At 41.4% G+C, this 20478-nt stretch overlaps 2 protein-coding genes and 1 long non-coding RNA gene across 4 annotated transcripts in view; 2 read left to right on the top strand and 1 right to left on the bottom strand.

Moving 5' to 3' along the window:
- LOC118496062 (zinc finger protein 239-like) overlaps window positions 1–1157 on the top strand; it is a 28194-nt gene extending 27037 nt beyond the window's left edge. Inside the window, exons 3-4 of the mRNA XM_036006213.1 lie at window positions 796–1012; window positions 1114–1157. Of these exons, the coding sequence (XP_035862106.1) occupies window positions 796–1012; window positions 1114–1157 (261 nt within the window). The remainder of the gene's footprint in view (window positions 1–795; window positions 1013–1113) is intronic.
- Window positions 1156–20478, bottom strand: part of LOC118496176 — a 52298-nt gene continuing 32975 nt past the window's right edge. The window contains exon 3 of the long non-coding RNA XR_004898663.1: window positions 1156–1213. This is a non-coding gene — a long non-coding RNA (uncharacterized LOC118496176). The remainder of the gene's footprint in view (window positions 1214–20478) is intronic.
- Window positions 8633–20478, top strand: part of LOC116067364 (zinc finger protein 345-like) — a 45794-nt gene continuing 33948 nt past the window's right edge. The window contains exon 1 of one of the 2 annotated variants that reach the window (XM_036006412.1): window positions 8633–8817. In XM_036006412.1, coding sequence (XP_035862305.1) covers window positions 8725–8817 — 93 coding nt within the window. In that variant the 5' untranslated portion in view covers window positions 8633–8724. The remainder of the gene's footprint in view (window positions 8818–20478) is intronic. The other variant, XM_036006408.1, reaches the window with a different exon arrangement.

Below are 20478 nucleotides of genomic sequence, written 5' to 3'. Positions count from 1 at the left end.
GAGAGAGAGAGAGAGAGAGTCTGTCTGAACACTCCTGTTTTCTGAACGATAGTTTAAACATCGACGTACTATGTGAAGGCATTTCATCATCTGCTGTCTTAGTTTGTAATCCTCTGTGTCTTCTTGTTAATAACAACTGTTTTCGTCTTCTCTGAGGTGATTTTCGGCCGTTTTCGACGCATTTCTTTCAACATTTTGAGCTACCGCGGAAATGTCAGAGCACGTCACGTGACCATTCTGAACGAATCACGTTGTCAGAAATTGGCATCAGCCAATGAGATTGCGCATTTTGAGTTAAATCCCCCCTTTTACTTTCACGATTGGTTGCTGATAAAAAGGAAATGACCATATTTGGATCCGACAGCATTATACAGGAGAAAGAGAGCTTTCCAACGGTATATGTGACGACAGGGTGCAGACAGCGATCGCGGAGCAGCGCGATGATTTAGAACGCTAACTTTTGTTGAATTTAGGTGAAATCTACCGACGCAAACAGACAAAGTGTAGTAAAATAAAGACCTAAATGTGTATTTCGGACTTTATTTCACCACAAGTCTGAAAGAAGACATGTTATTGAAGCCAAATAGCCCAAAATCTCAAAATTGACCAGTGAAAAAAAAAAACGATGTTTTTGCCTGCCGTGTCTCGCCTTAAATGTGCTATATGAATAAAATTGAACTGAACAACTAATGACTTTTTAGATATGATTTTTTAGAATATCAACAAATTGTTGTAAAGGTGCGTACGCTGTGTATCGCTCCACCATTGCATCTAACTCTCTGTCTGTTTCTATAGAAACGGAGAGGAGGAGGGGGACTCGGACATCACAGCTGTCAGCACAGTGACAGGTCCTTCACAAGATCTGGAAGTTTAAAGACTCATCAGAGAGTTCACACTGGAGAGAAACCATACAGCTGTCAGCACTGTGGAAAGTCCTTCACAACATCTGGATATTTAAAGATTCATCAGAGAATTCACACTGGAGAGAGACCATACAGCTGTCAGCACTGTGGCAAGTCCTTCATAACATCTGGAAAATTAAAGATTCATCAGAGAGTTCACACTGGAGAGAAACCATACAGCTGTGAACAATGTGGGGCAGCTTTCAAACAGTTGGCTGCGCTCAAACGTCATCAACTCATTCACACTGGAGATAAACCGTACAGCTGTGAACAATGTGGAAAAACTTTTTCTCAGAGATGTGACCTTAAATCTCACCGACGTGTTCACACTGGAGAGAAGCCGTACAGCTGTTACCAATGCGGAACAGCATTCATAACGTTGAGTAAACTTAAAGCCCACCAGCGCATTCACACTGGAGATAAACCGTACAGCTGTGACCAATGTGGGGCAGCTTTCACAAAGTTAGAACACTTAAACTCCCACCGACGTGTTCACACTGGAGAGAAGCCGTTCTGGTGTGAGCAATGTGGGAAAACTTTTTCTCGTGGTGGTAACCTTAAAGTCCACCAACGCATTCACACTGGAGATAAACCGTACAGCTGTGAACAATGTGGGGCAGCATTCACACAGTTACATAGCTTAAAATCCCACCGACGTGTTCACACTGGAGAGAAGCCGTTCTGGTGTGACCAATGTGGGAAAACTTTTTCTGAGAGTGGTGATCTTAAAATCCACCAACGCATTCACACTGGAGATAAACCTTACAGCTGTGAACAATGTGGGGCAGCTTTCTCACAGTTATCTAACTTAAAATCCCACCGACGTGTTCACACTGGAGAGAAGCCGTTCTGGTGTGAACAATGTGGGAAAACGTTTTCTCAGAGTGGTAACCTTAAAAAACACCAACTCATTCACACTGCCTCCTCTTGAACATGTTCTAAAGCCAAGCTGTTGTTAGAGAGGAGAGAGGGAACAAATAATGTGAGTCAAGAAGCTGTTTACTACCCAGATAACAAAAGAGAGCAGTCAGAGCCCAAAGTAGCCGAGGTCCAGGGGTCTGTTTCAGTAAGGAGGTTTAACAAACTCTGAGTCTAACCCTGATCATTTACCATGAGATGGAAACTCAAGAGTTTTCGGTTCCAGAACAGCTGATATGAGTTGGTTCATTCAACTCAGAGTATGTTCACGCGCGTGCACCACCACAATAAAAAGGTAGCATGAATGGAGCTATGATTCTACGATTCACCATGGTAACAACCACAAACGAAACGGGTCGGCGGAAATACTCATGCGCACATACAGCGAGTTAAAAAAAAAAAACACACAGCGGCTGCTGCAAAAAAGAGAGAATTTGCGTAGGAGTAAATGCATATATTCCGATGTAGTGTATTAATATCATATTTAATCATAAGTATGGCCTAATATTACTGGTGAAATGGTATGGAACCTATAATCTATTTCATTTAAGTGCAATACTGCGGGCGAAAAAGTACTACGCCTACTACTCCCATTCTGAGGCTGCAGCACCATCATTAACAGAATTATAATTCATAATATTTTATTTCAAAGGGTTACATTCATACGTTACATCATTCACCTGCAATGCCGTGGAACTCCTTTTTAATGTCTCTTACTGGTTTCTATCCAGGGAACACTACAAAAATGTTTAAAACACATTTCAGAGCGAGTCACATATTTCTGACGATGCTTTGCTATACAGTGGCTTTTACTTTAAAGAAAACTGCCGTTTAAAAAAAATAACAGCCTCAGTTACCATAGTAACTGATTCTGAGGTTAAGTTACTCTCTTTCTGAAAGAGAAAACCCAGGGTTAACAAACTCAAAGTTTTAACTAAACCTGCTTTCTGAAACGGACCCCTGGACCACTGCAGGCACTAACCTCAGAGCACGTAATATTGGATAAAAAAAAATAAATGATTTACCAGTTTTAGTCTCATTTTATCCTAATATCCTCTTTCTGTTCACTAATTAAGATGGTAATATTTTACCATTTAACATTTTTATCGTGTGTCGTGTAACTGAATGTTAGTAACAATATACATCAAGAGATGGAATTGTTTTTGGATATATGACTGTTATCATTTATATTTTACTTTATTACTTCATGTATTCATGTGTTTTGTTGAAGAATATTGTGAGTTGGGTTTATTCTTTTAATTTTTTCCTCTTATTTTGTTGAAGCTGGTCATGTTGGTTCATACGTGTGTGGTCACTTGAAGAGTAGTAATGTAGACTCACTGTAATCTGAACACTTGATATTACCCTGCAAACTATGAATAAATACTTTTTGACAAACTATACTATGACTTCATACACGTTTTTTCGACAAACTATACAATGACTTTTTTGACTACTTGACATACTATACTATTACCTTTTTTTTTAACTTTTTTGAGGCAGGTATGGCTGCAGCCTGGAGCGTCCCCTGTCAAGCCGTCCCGTCTCATGCCGAGGCGTGTCCAACGGTAAGTTCAGAGGGTCAAAAATACGAAATCGAATTATTTTCCAGATGGAGATACGGGTAAGTTCATGGGCGTCAGTTTGGTTTGAAATGTGTTGGTGACAGAGACGCAAATTTGGAAGTACATTTCCAGCAGTGCTGGGTACAATGACGCATTAATTTTTTTTTTCTCTTTCGAGCAGGTCATGTTTGAAAGACGCTGTCCTGTAGCTAATGAATAAAAACGTGGTTTAATGTACGTAAACAATGATCAATGATTACCAAATGTCTCTCTCATATTGCTCCTCATAACCACTGAAAACTGTCAAAAAATCCAACCCAAAGTGCAATTATTATGGAAGTTATCTGACATCTGACGGGTTTCTGCTTCACATTTTCAGCAGGGCAGCGGAGCGGCTGTGGGTTGACTCCCCACGGTTCTCATGGGCTTTATAAGTCATAACGTGAAAAAGCTTAACGTGGTTTAATGTACCTAAACAACGATCAATCATCACCACATTTCTGGTTCGATTTTTTGACAGTTTTCAGTGGTTATGAGGAGCAATATGACAGAGACATTTGGTAATCATTGATCATTGTTTAGGTACAAGCTAGCTTTTTCCTCGCCATAGGCGCCAATGAAGAAGAAAATGTTAATGTGAGAACTTAATCGTTGGATTTCGGGTTAGTTCTTTTGACAGGCTTAAGTGTTCATTATAAGATATGGCCATGAGAAATGTGGTGATGATTGCTCGTTGTTTAGGTACATTAAACCACGTTAAGCTTTTTCACGTTATGACTTTTGTGTGTGTGTGTGTGTGTGTGTGTGTGTGTGTGTGTGTGTGTGTGTAGGTGCCTGTGTGTGCCTGTGTGTGACTGCCCTGTGGGGATAGAGATTGCTCTGGATTTTTTGGCATCTGTCGCTCAAGAATTATATGTGTTATGGACTTTTTTTTTTAACTAAATTGAGCTTGAGGTTTTCAAAAAAAAAGTTGTGGGTACAAAATGACTCATGACGAAATCTGGTAGGTACGCGTCTCCACTGTCCCCACACCGAAATCGACGCCTATGGCACATTTGTTGCAATCAATTGAAAAACGTTTAAACTGTTAAAGTAACAATTTTAGCCATACATATAGTTTGCTGATTTCTGGATGTTATTGTTGTGTCCCTGATGTTAACGTACATTTGATGAAACCTGCATCAGCGTTGGTTGACATTTGTTAGCGAATATTATAACTCTATACCTAGAGCAATTTATGGTTGCAGACAAAGATGGTTTCTTTCTGTGATTTTCCTTGAGGTACACTCAGTGTCTTTAAAAAAAATAAAGTATTAAGTAATTTATTCCAGACGCCAGCTTTTATTTTGAAAAGTAGAAGCTCGGGGATGGCACCAGGCGGGACGGCATGAGACGGGACGGCTTGACAGGGGACGCTCCAGGCTGCAGCCATACAGTCTTGACTTTTTTTGAAGTCACATTTTTTATGACATTTTTTTTACTTTTTTCGACATATTATACTATGACTTTATGACTTTTTTTGACATACTATATGTCAAAAAAAGTATTATAAAATATTTTTCGGCTTACTATATTATGATTTTTTACGACTTTGCTATACTATGACTTTTTTTTTTTTTTTTTTACTTTTTTGGACATGCTATACTATGACTTTTTTTGACATAAAACTGTGATACCATGCTTTCATTATATCTAAAGTAATGTCATTTATGATTTTTATATTCACTTAGTTAAAGGTGCAATATGTAATAAATTTACTCTATTTAATCCAAAAATTACCACAAAATGTCATCACAGACGAATCTCTCCAGTATTTAGAATTTGGACTGCAGGAACTATTTTAAACGCTAGCTGTCAGTATTACAGTGTAGACCTTTAAACTTTTTTGAGTTTTCATAATTGACTAGGGAATTTTTCATTCTTCATTCATATTTTATTGTGTTGTGTAACTGAATGTTATTAATGGCGTTTTTCCATTACATGGTACCTGCTCGACTCGCCTCGACTCTATTCGCCTCGACTCGACTCGACACACTGTGCGTCCGTTTTCCATTGCAGATTTTAGTACCGCCTCAGCGTGGCTGGTCGTCTGCCGGCTCGACGCACACACCAGCGCACAAGTATAAACATCAGACCACTTGAGCTTGTTTTATAGTTCTGTGGAGGCTCCACGCAGAGCTTTCACCGTAGCCTATGTAATATGTGGCCTGTTATATACATTTGTCAGCTGGTGTGTGCGTCGAGCCAGCATGTGTGTGTGTACGTAGGATGCGGCGAAAGCTCTGCTTGGACTGGAGCCTCCGCAGAACTGTAAACAAGCGGCGCCGTAGTAAACTGCCGTGACCTAACGCGACACACACACAGAACGTCGAAGGTGTGTGTTGTTGCCAGAAGACACATTTTATTTCAGAAGAAGCTGGAGGCAGCAAAAAAACAAACAGGTGGCTAAACTGTTTAAAAATAGCGGGTTTGTTCAGGACACCCCCATCTGTCGCTTTCACGTCACCTTTTCGGCTCGCCTCAGCTCGCTTGGAACCTCGACTGAGGAGGTACTAAAAAAAGTACCTGTTAGCAGGTACCAGGGACTTTTTTTCGTAATGGAAAACCAAAAAAGGCGAGTAGAGTCGAGGCGAGTCGAGCAGGTACCATGTAATGGAAAAGCGCCATAACATAGTATACATGAAGACATTGAATAGTTGTTGGATATATGACATTTTCATTTATATTTAACTTTATTACTTCATGTATTCATGTGTTTTGTTGAAGAATATAGTGAGTTGGGTTTATTTTTTTTTTATTTTTTCCGTTATGTTGAAGTTGGTCACGTGGGTTCATGCGTGTGTGGTCAGTTGAAGAGCAGTAACAGACTCACTGTGAATCTTGTTTTTCCTCTCAAACTATAAATAAATACTTTTAATTTCATGGTCAATATTTATGTATATGTCAACCTTTTCTCCTCTTTTGACTCCGACCAACTTTCAGTTTCCAGAGCCAATGGTTTAGGAGAAATAGACGTGTTTCCGATGTGAGCCTATGAGTGTTGAGAAAATGGTGAGGGGCGGGTCTTCAGCCAGGATGACAGGCAGAAGGAAAAGACTGAAGATCACAAAGAACTGGTTTTAAAACATGATCACTAACCATCAAAATGACACAAATGTTCTTAAGGTCTGGTAGAATATTCATGAGTTACTTTGAGCAAATATGTTGACTTGTTGAAGGGATACACACATTCACAGCAGCACTTTGTCTGACCTGAATGTGAGTGGAAACCTCTTCAACCTCTTTGGTTGGCTTTTGGTGGTCATCAGAGTGTGATTTCTGCATTAACAGCTGCCCAAAGGAACCGCACCAAGGGGGGGGGACCAACTCTAGTGAAACGGAGACAGTGGTTTGGAAACAGCCAGTGTCAACCAGTTTCCAAATTAATAATTAAATAATAAAAGTGTTAGGAATAGAAAAAACATGATGTTATACACAAGTCTGAAATAAAAGGCCTAACAGGACCAGCTGTTCCCTCTCCCTTTTTGTTATATATTTCTGATATATTGTCATATTAATCCTCCCCATATTGGTTAAATAAACTCACGTTGACATTAAAGTCACGTAAACCTATAAAAGATCTAGTGTGTTAGTTATTTTTCTGTGTGGGACCATCCACACAGCGTCAACAGTTCCTCGAGTGGCTGCTTGAGGCCAGTCAATCCCCATACACCCCCATGTTATAACATCCAAACTTCACAGCACAAATCAACAGTTTACATCCTGGTACCAGAACAGTTTGGGTCTCTATATGTAATGTCATCCTTCATGACAACTGTACTGGGGATGAATGTTTATATAACCCACCTGTTTAAATTGTGTTAAGGCTTAAAGCTGCGTACTGTTACCATCTACACAAGATAAGGTAGAAGAAGACCAAAGAGCTCATTGTGGACTTCAGGAAGTTTAAAACTGGCACACGCACCCCCCATCCTCATCAACGGGACTGAGGTGGAACGTGTCACCAGCTTCAAGTTTCTGGGGGTCCACATCTCTGAGGACCTCTCTTGGACCTTCAACACCTCTACCTTGATCAAGAAGGCTCATCAGGGTCTCTTCTTTCTGAGGAGACTCAAGAAGGTCCCCCTGTCTCCTCAGATCCTGGTGAACTTCTACCGCTGCACCATCCAGAGCATCCTCACCAACTGTGTCACAGGTTGGTATGGCAACTGCGCTGCCTACGACCGTAAAGCACTGCAGAGGGTGGTGAAAACTGCCCAACTCCCCCGCCCTCCCTGCTTGTGCCAACCCCCCTATCCCACCCATAGTGTTCTATTTATTTACAAATGTACATACTGTAACTACACTTATACATAACCATATTCTATTAATCTTCATACTATTCATCCTGCACATAGTTATTCTTAATTCACTTACTCTTACTACTCTTATAATGTTACTGTTTCTGCACTACAATGGTACCACACTGCACATAGCTGTACATACTGTACATATCTGTCTATATGGTTCATACTGAATGTGCATATTTATTTTTCTTATAATATATTCTGCTAATACACTGCATATATCTATATTATTCTTACTACTAGTATAATGTGACTGCTACTACATTGCACATATCTGTACATGTTGTTCACACATTGTTCATATTGCATAGCCATATTTATTCTGCTCTTATAAGGTAACTGCTAATACACTGCACATATTTATATTTAATTTATATTACTCTAAACCACCTTCTGTAAACCAACTGTATACTACTGTCTACACTGTAATATAGTTCTTGTCCTGTCTATACTCCACCTGTCTATATTTGTAAATCACATTGCACCTTTCTGCTCTTTCTGCACTTCTGGTTGGACGCAAACTGCATTTCATTGTCTTTGTACTTGTACTCCGCACAATGACAATAAAGTTGAATCTTATCTAATCTAAATTTTGTTTTGGAGACCTGCAGTTTAAATGTAACTAAGTATCCTGTATCATAGATACATGTCTGGTGTTTGTAACAAAGAAAACCGCTTCAAAATCGGTTCAATATTGAGTGAGAAATGATGATTTTAATAGTGGATAAACCTCCTGCCTCCATAGACACACATGCATTAGGAGGTGGGCTACTCCGTACCAAGATGGCGGCCGCGAAGACGTATCGCTCCAATCGGCTGCCTTAGCAACACTAGGGGTGCGGGGGGTAGAGGGTAGAAGGGAGACGCTCCGAGATCGCGAGAACACGAAGGCGCCGCGAGATTTGTAGTGTCCAGAACACGGAGTGAGTGAGCAGTCTCAGTGGAGAGCTGCTGGATTTCAGAGACCAGGACCAGGACCAGGACCAGAGCGGAATGGAGGAGGAGCAGCAGAAGCCGGAGCAGCGGAGCAACAAGGTCCCCAGAAGAGCAGCAGCAGGCTCGGCCTCTGATAGCAGCGGTGTTCAGGTCAGTGTTAGGACACAACAAGCACACTGAAGACACAAGATGGCCGACTCTCATGGAAACAACATGGGGCTCTGTGTGCATTAGCACACATGCTTCTCTCTGTGTGAAAAGGGGCCATAGGCGTAAAAAGAGGTTTTTAAAAGTCTCGGTGTGTTCAGCTCTCAGTCCGTTTGGAGCTTCTAACTCAATCTCTGGGCTTAGTTTAGTTTCTAGTTGATATCTGCTCTGGTTTACATTTCGGCTCAGTTTATAGGAGTCTTGTTAAGTTACTGCTGATGAAGAGCAACGTTTCCTTATGTTCCTCTTCAAAATAAAAGCATGCATGTAACAAAGTAACCAGGTGTTAGTGCAATATCAGTATAGTCTGAGATTTAAGATTTAAATATAAATATAGTGCAAGGCAGTTCAGTGCAATGGTGATATATTAATAACAGGGCCGTGCAGAGACCTTTTGAGGGGCAGGGGCTTCAATTCAAAAAAGGGCTCATGGAAATGATGAGAATACTGGCTGTCAGGGACCAATATTGTTGCAAAATTTGACACGAGCCTCATCATACTTTAGATTGAATTTGAGGATATGAGCAGGATCGGTTGGGTGTTGCAGTTCCAGTAAATTTGAGAATGGCCCTTCTCTGGCTTCAACGTCCTCCTGAGCTGCACACTCCTCTTCATCTCCCTCAGTCACTGCATGGGGAGGAGATGCTTCCTGCACACTTTCTGCTTCAAGCTCCTCATCTGGATCTGTGCTCTGCCCCTCATTCACCCCCTCTGTCTCCTCCTCCTCCTCATCTGGATTTGTGCTCTGCCCCTCATTCACCCCCTCTGTCTCCTCCTCCTCCTCCTCACTGATCAATCACTTTCCTCTCCTCCTGAGAACAAGTAACAATCTGCTCAGCAGTACCCTAAAAATGCAGTACCATTGCAATATGAACAGCTGGTATATATCCCTAAAAGAATTGACAAGGTAATTCTGACACTGTGTAAAAAGGCAAATGGAAGTCCATGATACCACATTTGTGTTATCAAATGATTGCATTTCATAATAGAAATAACTGTTTCAGCACCAAATTATATATAAATTAATATAATAATAAGTATGAACATGTCAGATTCTTGTGTGAAGCACTATTCTAACCTGTGGTGCTCCTAATAACCAGCTGCTTAGGGATCCCCTGCCTTTTGCTGCCTCCTGCAGGTCCTTCCTCATTCTCTCATTATGTGGTATCTTTGCACTGTAGCAGAATTCAATATCACGATTTACAAAAAGAGACAAGATAACAAGCTATCAAACCAGATAAACAGTTTAATTGCAGCCTATAACTGTAACCTGATAAGACTATCAGATGACTGTAGCAGGGGGCTAGTAGGCTTGGAGTCAGAAAGGGATTTCCAAAGGTATGCAGCATGTTTCAGATTATTTTCTCAAAATATAAGGATGTCCTTTATTAAGAAGTCAAAATGTATAGACCACCAACCTACACCGCAGACTACAAATAACCTAAGCTAATTTCCCAAAGAAGTGACCTGTTCTTTTAAATGGGCTGCTGGTGGAGAGGCAGAAAGCAGATGGAGACGAGGAGAGTTGAGCTTTGGAGAAGTACCATTTTTTTGCCTTCTTAACTTCATTCTAGGATGTCAGGAATGACACTAACATGTGTATGAGAACTTGTAGTTTAATTTGATACCCTGCTCCCCATCCAGGCCTTAGAATGTATCTCAATACAGATGGTACGGCAGATTAATCTCAACAGCAGAGTAACCGCGACAGTTGTGTTCATTTTATTTGTAACGCTAACACCTTTTTTATTTATGTAACCTTTATTTTACCAGGGAAAAAACACTTTGAGATTAAAATCTCTTTTACAAGTGAGCCCTGGCCAAGAAGGCAGCACATAAAAACACACTTTAACATACAACAAATCACAGACAGACAGGGATGGACAGCAATAATAAATAATAAATAAAAACAGAAAATCACATTTTAAAAACAAGCGCAAACATGTTGATATATTTGATGTTTGACAGCCCTAAAACGACAACAAAACAACTTTCTTTTCATCCCATTTGCTCATGGACCACTAGGGATATCTGGTCGGAGTTGGACCACAATTTATCACTGGTCTACAGAAAAATGACGTAGGGAGCCTATTTGGTAACAGCCTACCTGCCTGCCTACTACTACTAGTGCCGCGAGGAGTTGCTGGCGTAAACTAGCCTACTGCCAGAGACAGAGTGGACATGAAATGGATTTGCCCATGTGGCCTAGTAGGTTACTAAATAACAGAGTATACATGATTCAATATAACGATGCATGCTTTTCCTTTGCAATTTCAAAAGGTTTCCCAGGTTAGCTGCTAGCTGCTACCTGGTATAGAAAAGAAACCGAGTGGTAGCCACTTTCACCGCTCGATTCAGTTTAAAATGATGCTTGTTGATGAGCTGTAACTGGCAAACATATACTTCAGAATGACACTACAAAAGAAGATAAATGTTACAGTTTATTTCTCAACATCAGCTAAATGGTTTGTAGTGATCTTACCCTGCTTTTCACCGTCTCTTAATACAACAACAACACCATGCTCCTGCAGGCAGGTAAATGTGAAAGGTCACGTTGATAGCCTATGACATCACCTACCGGCGGCAGCGCAGGTAGACCAGGCTACCAACTTGACTTCTTTATTATTACTTTTAAAGATGAACTGAACTGAAAGAATAAACGTTGATAACGTGTTGGTTATGACAAATAAAAATAAATTACACTAAAAATTTTAATTAAAAAAATCAATAGCTTTTTTTAAGCAACACAAAAATTACGTTTGTTAGTATTAGAACGCTGACAATTTCAATGACGTCACTGGCATGGTAGGACCTGCGAAGGTAGATAGGCTACAGTGCAGCATATTAAATACACATGAAAATGAGTAATTTTAATGGCATGGGTTACACATTTGAGCCTGTGAGGGACAGGCCTGTAGTGTCTGACTACCACCACATGGAGGACAGTCTGTTTCAGGCTCCACCTTCGGATCGTTTGGGGGGAAGTGACTGGTGTGTGTGTGTGTGTGTGTGTGTGTGTGTGTGTGTGTGTGTGTGTGTGTGTGTGTGTGTGTGTGTGTGTGTGTGTGTGTGTGTGGGCACTGCCGGACACTGCAACTGAGAGGTCAACCTGGACCATCTACCTGTCATGCACTCTCATTTATTGTATCCAAGCACATTATGCATTTTAGGGAATAGAGACTGCTTATATATCGTGTACATTTAGAGAAAATAGAAAAGGTCCTGTGTGTTTTAGAAAATCGAGGCAGATAAATGGAAAATATGATTGGACGAATTCATCCAATGGGATCGCTTGTTAAGTTAGCTGCACACAACATGTTAAAACCAAAATAAATAAAGTTAAAAAAATAAAAAATAAAAAAAAGTTTGCTGCACGTAGGAGAGTCACCCCAGGGTGACGGATGCACGGAGGATTCACCAGTTTTGCCGTTTACTTTAGGCTAGTGCAGAGTTGGCAGATTGTTTCCTTGTGGTCGTTGATGGATATTACACAAATGGATCCTGCACAGATACCTCTTATTATGGAACTAGCAGCTGTTTCTGTGAGTTGAACTCCCTCTGCATCAACAATGTGCCCTGAGACATCAGCTAGCTTCAGGGGGAGTAGAAAGGGACGTTGGATTCTGTTTACAGACCCGCTGTGGTTTAGTTAGCAGCTAGAAATGCATTATTATTGATCTGTGATATCATCGGAGTCATGGTTTATTTATACAGTCTATGGTCGGAGCGCTAGCTTGTGGAGTTTGACATAAGTACTTCCAACGTGTTTAGCTGCTAGCCCTTTCCCTACGTTGGATCGTTTGGTATCTATCTGGTTTTGTGACTCAGTTTCAATGAATGCCCAGTGTGTCAGTCTCAGTTTTGTTGAACGTTATAAAGCCTACACGTTAGGCTTTATCTATGCGTGTAAGTGAATATGTACGTGTTTTGTGTATGTCACAACAACGTTACATCCAGCCCTTTGCCTAGTAGACTTGCTAGCATGCTGGATAACAGCTAAACATACCTCTCTGTCCTCTGCCGGATGTGAGCGTTTCAGCGCCCTGTCTCTGCGGCAGATAGCATCGGTGTTAGTGTCTTGCCGTTGGTCTATCGGTCTGCCCTGTACTGTAGATTGAAAAATCGATCATTGACGGAATGGCCTCAGGTTTCAGTCTGTTGGACTTAACCCTCACCAGTGACCCTGTTGAATCGAAATTACAGCTCTCTAAATAGTCTGTCGCTAAAAAATGCTCGTTACAGACTCTAAATCCAGGGGCTGTCGGAGGGCTAGCCAGTTTTAAGGCAGCTAGCCATGAGTTGAGGACTGGTTTCCTTGTCAAAGGTAGCGTGTGGAAATGTATCGTAACCCCAGCTGCCTTAGCCCTATACAGTTCATTACTGCAGCCAGGGGCAATACAGTATGACCCCCCCTAGACCTGTTGGTTTCCGTTTCCTCAGCCATGTCCGTTAGCCTCAGCCATGTCCGTTAGCCTCAGACTGTTTACATCCCATGGCTGCTTACCATGCCAGTGACGTAGCCGATCGTGGAATTCCAACATGGCGGCGCCTGTGTAACAACAACACTTTCAATGTACCGTTTTATCCCTTTTAACAAATTCAGCCATTTTAATCATTGTACCAATGAGAAAAAATAAAATACATCTGTTATATCACCTTTACTCAAATTCCAGTTCAGTTCATCTTTAAGTATTTTTTTATTCTCCAATAATTGATTCACACGTTCATTTTTAAATGTTTGTGTAATTTTATGAAGCATTCATCAAAAGGGCAATTTGGACGTTCGTAGGCAAAGGGGCAGGTGCTGAGGAACCTTAGCCCCCCCCCTGCATGTGACAGAATAACAATATTGTAATTGTAAGATTGAGATATACATGAGGTAGATGAGCAGAACAGTGTTGATTGACTTTGTTCAGTGTAAGGGGCTGTTTCTGAGTGTTCAACAGAGTGACTGTTTGGGGAAAGAAGCTGTCTTTGTGTCGGCTGGTTTTGGTGAGAAAGCAGCCAGATGACCTTTACAGACTGCTGTCAAGTGAGCCGTCGATTGAGAAGTCCTGGTCAAGCCAGCCGCCGAATGGATTTCCTTGCGCGTATAGTAGTGTACTTACGCTACGGGCCCTACGGGGGCTGAAGCCGGCCAAAATGCATGTTGTAAACGTTGTACTGTATTACTACTTTATTATCCCCATACTAAATGAGTTTTTACTCTACAGTTTCTAAAGAAATTAATTCCTAAATCCCCCATTTGGTAATGGTGTAACCCAACACTTTTCCCCCTCATATTAATACACTTCATAGGTTTGCTCATATTTCCAGTTCATTCTTGTTCTGAATGACCATGACAATCTCCATGTTAAAAATGGAGAGTTTTTACTGTATGGTTTTGAAATAAATTAATTCCATCGTCACCTGTATGATCAAAATGTAAAATATATCGTGTTTACTCACCACAATTCAATGAAGTTAATACACTCAGACATTGAGCAAAGAAATGCTTGGTATCAAGAAACTCACATTTAAAATGAAAGCTGCACGCAGCGATGAACGGGCCCTCGCCCCTCCCAGCATGTCGGGGCTACTGGCGGGACGCCCGGGCCCTTTCTTGCAAATATTGCGTTGCATGTTTTGCAAGAGAGGCGTTTCCTGCCCTCCTTACTGATGGGACCAGTACACAAACAGCCAAAACAACTCCATTCTTTCTCAGGAAATCAATCTGCTCACTTTGAGCTTTCTTCTCCAGTAGAGTTAAACTCCAGCATGTGTCCACCCTCGCAGTACAGCCGAGTCTTTTCAGGTGAATATCCATCTTTAACCTTGTGTTCTGTTAGTGTCTTTTCAGGCCCTGTTTACACGATGACGCTCGCGGGTAAAAACGAAAAAATATTTTATCAGATGTGCCTTTCGTTTATACGGTGACGGCGTTTTTGGGCCTTTTAAAAATGCAAAAAAGTGAAACCATCCTCCAGAGTGGAAATCTTAAAACGCTCCACCGTCGCGTTCCCGTCTAAAGGGTACAAACGCAAAAGTCTGAAGACAGCGGTGTGGACAGAGACGAGAAAAAGGCGTCCAGGTAGTCTGTTGTTACGGAGTAGGCTACAGACATTATAGGCCCCTGTTATCTAAAAGCTTTTCAACGTAATGACTCAATATTTAAATGATTTCGACAATGTGGATAAGGTTGTTCTAGTTCGATGACCATATGTAGGCTGTTCATTTGAGCCAGAGTAAGGCAAGGCAAGGCAGCTTTATTTGCATAGCACATTTCAGCAACAGGGCAATTCAAAGTGCTTTACATGAAAACAGAATAAAAAATTTAAAACAGTTAAAATAGTAGGCGACAACGTTACGGATGAAGAGAGAGAGAGAGAGCGAGAGAGCGAGTGGCAGCGGCCAGCAGTCAGAGGAGGGTCTGCTTCAGCCTCCTCTGCCCGCTGCCTCTCTCTCTCAGCAGGGCTGAAGGCTGCGAGGCTCAGGATATTGGTAGTGCTCCCGTGGGTGCTGTGCTGTGGCTTATCACGGTCGACTGTGCCGGTCATCATCAGACAAACATGCAACTCCACCTCCTCGTCTGTCCAGACTAAATTGTCAGCTTTTGTTGTTGGTTTTGTGCTACTAAGGAGAGAAGTAGAAGGAAGGTTCTACATAAGCGCGCGGTGTTGTGTGGCAGTGCCACCTAGCCGCCTGGCGTGCATACTACATCGAATTTCACACACTTTTGCGGCACCTGCGGTCCTGCTGCCTTCTTTATTTGCCACCAACATTGGAGCATCCTGTAGGTTTCTAAACACAGGATCTGTTGTGGTTTTCACTCGGCGCTCCATACAAGTCACAATATCAACAAACAGCTCTCTGGCGATGCCTTTCCTGGATGTCACATGACACTGTACGCCACTTGTCTCGCAGTAGTAGTAGGGCTTTGACTTTTGCCCAAAAATCATATTCAAAGTTTGTTTGTTTATTAAAATTTGAATATATTCGAATATTTATTAATAATATTTTGACAATTAAATGCCTTCAATAAGACTTATATTGGTATCAAACTTCGTATATGTTCTGTCCACCAGAGGGCAGTGTATCAGTCAGTGATGTTTTCAGAAGAAAAACACACTGCCACAACAATTTTTTTATTAAAAGTCAGACCCTGGATTAAACACAAACAGTATGCTTTCAACAGGAAGTTCGGATATTTCACCGTAGCCTACGTTAGTGGTCTGATGTTTATACGTGTGTGTGTGTGGGGAGTGTGTGCTGTGAGAGAGTGACGGTGATTACCGGTAGCTTCAGAGCGAGTAGTGACTCTATAGTCTTAGTGAGAGAAACAAAGTGTCTCTCCTGTTCTTTCTGACCACGGTGGGAAATCTGGAGCAGGAGAAGTTAACCCTCTCCTTGATTTCATGTTGTTATAGAGAAGGAGAACCAGGAGAAGTTAACGCTCTCCTTGATTTCATGTTGTTATAGAGGAGGAGAACCAGGAGAAGTTAACCCTCTCCTTGATTTCATGTTGTTATAGAGAAGGAGAACCAGGAGAAGTTAACGCTCTCCTTGATTTCATGTTGTTATAGAGGAGGAGAACCAGGAGAAGTTAACCCTCTCCTTGATTTCATGTTGTTTATGGAAAAGGAGAACCAGGAAATGAGTCGGGGGAAATGCAACGCTACCAAGCCACGGCCGAGCGAGAGTTACATTTTGAAATGCGTGAAAAAGCCTCGGAATCTGAAAGCAAACACATTTACAAAAAACAATGCCCATAACGGTTAAATTCACACAGACTATGCACCTCCTCCATGGCGTTGCAACATCCACGCAGGAACAGCCTGTATGTCTGTAAAGCCTTTCCATCTTCAGATTAAATTGTTGGCCATGAAGAGACCTTATCTAAGTAGGCAGATGCAATCACATGCTCATTTCCAAAGTGTTGTTGCAGTAAAGTCTTTGCCTTTGCATAGCCTGCATAGTCTTTTCCTCAACTACTTGTTCAAAGGACCGCATGAAGACATGGTACTGTAGAGGGTCCCCATCAAATATTTGGATATCTCTCTTAGGCAGTGATGCAAGACATTGCTGATGCACCAGCATTGCTGTTATCTCATTCTGTTTTTCCATTATAGACAGCATGTGGTCCTGGTCACCGTTAGTGTTACTGGAAAAAGGTGTATGGACATCTCTGTGATGAGCCACTGGAGGCGCTGTAGTACCAGTATTTAGAACTGGGCTCTGTCTCCTCAGCTCTGGGGGCCTCTGCTGGAGATAACTGGTATTGTCTGACCTTTTCTGTTTTGGCATTCCAAAGTGTAAAACAGCAATTCCAGTTGCTGGTTTTCCTTGTTCATCTTTTCCAACTTTATGTGGAACAGAAGTCTCTGCATCAATGTTAAGAGCTTCAACAATTTTTTTCCTTTTTCTTAAAGTATGATTCCATGTAGAGCCCGACCGATAAAGGATTTTTTTTTAAATCCAAAAACGCTTAACAAAACATAAACAGATTTCCCTAACATTATTTGTAGTTATTTTTGAGTCCTCACTAAAATATGTTAATGCAGTTTAAAAATAAACATGTTCGTTTTATTGTCACAACAGAACAAGGAACATCAAAATATATTAAAGTTCTGAATGTATAAAAATACAATATGCTATAACTGTCACGCTATCAAAGAAATACATACAGTATTCAAGAGTTAAACCGACAGTCAACTGTACTGTAACAACGTAACATAGTTACTAGCTAATTCTGTTTCACTCTCAGCTTACATGTAACATTAGCAAAACTGGACATGCTAGTCACAAATTTTGTCATGCTTATTTGATTTAAGAGAACTGATGGGGATGTTCTTATAATTGTTATTCAAGCAATGTATTAGAGCTGTCCCTCTTCCTCTATAATACCATTATAATTTAATTTATTATTTTTAATATTCAAATAGTATTCAAATATTTAATGCTTAAATGCAGCCTGTTATTAATATGTACTACACTACTCAGGCTTATTCATTGTCAATGCCACTATAAGCATGTGGTTGTTGTTACAATTTCTGTCCACTAGAGGGACAGACATCAGCCTGGCCTTGAAGGAGACGTAAGTCATGGCGCATTGCATTTCTGGCACGCTGCTGTCTGTTTACATTATCTTCCACCACGAGCACACAGCGACAAACACAAATCAACAGAGAACTCTGTAATGGAACATTATCTAACAAGTGTATTTAAGCTGCTCTGTTGTAAAGGCTAATAGGTGAATTATACTGGACGCATCCAAGGTGGCGCGTGCCATCGTGACGTCATATCCTGCCGGCGCGTCCGATTTATAGCGCGCACGGCTCTTTTTTTTCAGCGGCGCACAACAAAGCGGAAACGGGAGGCCGAACGTGTCGCAGCCAACCGGATGCCAGGGCTCTCACAGTGACTGCTAGTCTCTCTTGTAAACTTACTGGCTTAAGATGAGATCTTTTATGGTGAATGAAAGGCTTGATCCGACGAAGTAGGTCATCCAATCAAATCGAAGCATTGACGTCAGTGCTGCAGGCAGTTCTGCCGTTGTTTACTTTTTCTTCTTCTTCTAGTCCGTAGAAAGAGCAACGTCGGTAGCCTTTGCTCATTAGCGCCACCGCTGTTCAGGAGAAGACTGCAACTAGTGTTGCGAGCACCAGCGCGGGTATAAATGGTCACGGCGATCTCATGACGTCACATTTGGATGCGCCATGCAGGCTGCGGTTACTGTAAAACACGCTTAACGGTGCTCGGTTAGGGACCGTTCGGTATTTATGGAATGGACCACCGGAGGAAAATAGGGGATATATTTATACATATTTTTCTATGTAGCTCTTAGTCTCTGCCCTCCTTCGCTACCAGATGGGTCTGACCCATGAGTTTGCTGGGGGGCAGGGGGAGCTGCCCCCTGGTGGCTGAAACGGGTAATTGCATTGTTTAAAAAATGAGTGGAATTATAACGTCTGACATGATCAGATATTTTATAAATATCTTAAATAACACAAAACGACTAAATGGTGGTAGGTAATGCATCTGATTTCATATACTGCTTTGGTAAAAAAATACCTGGCTGACGATGGGAGCAGCAGGACGCAAAAAATGAAAATGACAGTTGCACTAGTCTGGACATCTTGCCGTGCCAAGGTTGCAATAAAAGTTTCCTAAATGCCACATGTGATCTCAGCTTAATAATTGATTGCGGGTTTTGTGTAGATTTGGACTTTTATATGTTTATTCCACTTTGTTTAAACGGCGAAGTGGAGGAAGCCTAGTGACGAGTCCATAGCAACCAGTTTGTGTGTTGAATGTTACCCAGAGTGCCTTGCTGACTGGTCTCAATGTTTTATTTCATGTGAATACTAGTTTACTAAAGGAGTAACTTAGTATTTGAAGTAATGCAGTAATGCAGGAAGTGTGCATTTAGTTTCCATGCTTATTGTGTTTCCACAACAATGTTAGTGAGGAAATCTACTGAAATGGCCCCCACACCATAACAGAGGAGTGGGATGCGTCAGATGAGAATTCAGAGGTTTAGTCACGTATGTCATGGCTGTAAAAAAAAAAAAAAATATAACAGCCGCTAACATTAACTTTAGCTTTCTCTATGATGCTCCCAACTAAGCTCCTATAACTCAGATGCAGTTAGGAAACAAGAATGAGCTAACTAATGTTAACATAAGCACTTTGGCTCGGTGGATGTCAATTTTAAAGTCATGTTAAAACTATTTCCCGTTCTTCCGATTTCCAGCCTGTCACTCCCCCCTGTACTAACGTTACTCGGTACGTAACGTTAGCTCCGTGATGTTGTACTAACATTACTCTGTACGTAACATTAGCTTAGACCCCAATGCTTAGACGTCACAATGCCTTGTGTTTCTCACCCACGCTAACTTAATGTTCATAAGACGTGACATGAGTGACACATGAGGGTAGGCCAAGGTGAGAAGGGGGAGATTAGCTAATGTTAGCCAACATATTTATAAAAAAAATAGTATTTGAATTATATTCATTTTTTTATATTCCAATCATATTTGACACTCTGGTATTCGTTCCAACAGCCCTACAATGTATGTCTCGTGACAGTTGCCAACTTACCATGAACACAGTTCACCGATGATCCTAGTCGTGGATAACTCACTCTGCCCAGCTCTGGCTGGATCAGCTGGTTGTAGGGTTTGTGGCGTTCTAAACACGACTGTAGATCGCCCTCTGCTGGACAAACTATACAACGCCAACACTCATAACGTGGTTGAAGGGTGTTTCGTCCATTTGTATTTTATTCATTTATCGGCCGATACCGATAGTTTGGAAAATCCCTAATATCAGCCGATAATATCAGCCCACCGATAAATCTGTCGGGCTCTACAACACACGCAAGCCAGCTGTCCTCTTCAAACACAGCGGACACAAACCCGATCAGTGGCAATCAACCCACCACAACAACAGCAACACTAAACTTCAACAAGTGGCAGTAACCAGTTCAAATTGTGTTTCAAACAAGCCATAACACAGTACAAAACACAGGTTACATACCACTGGTTGGGTGCCATGCTGTTGAGCGGCCACCGTTCTCCGCTAATTGCCGGCAGTCTGTGTGTGTGATCTCAAAGGCTGATGATC

The sequence above is a fragment of the Sander lucioperca genome, chromosome 1, assembly GCF_008315115.2.
Source record: "Sander lucioperca isolate FBNREF2018 chromosome 1, SLUC_FBN_1.2, whole genome shotgun sequence".
In the NCBI taxonomy this organism is placed as follows: Eukaryota; Metazoa; Chordata; class Actinopteri; order Perciformes; family Percidae; genus Sander; species Sander lucioperca.
This window is presented reverse-complemented; position numbering and strand designations above follow the sequence as displayed.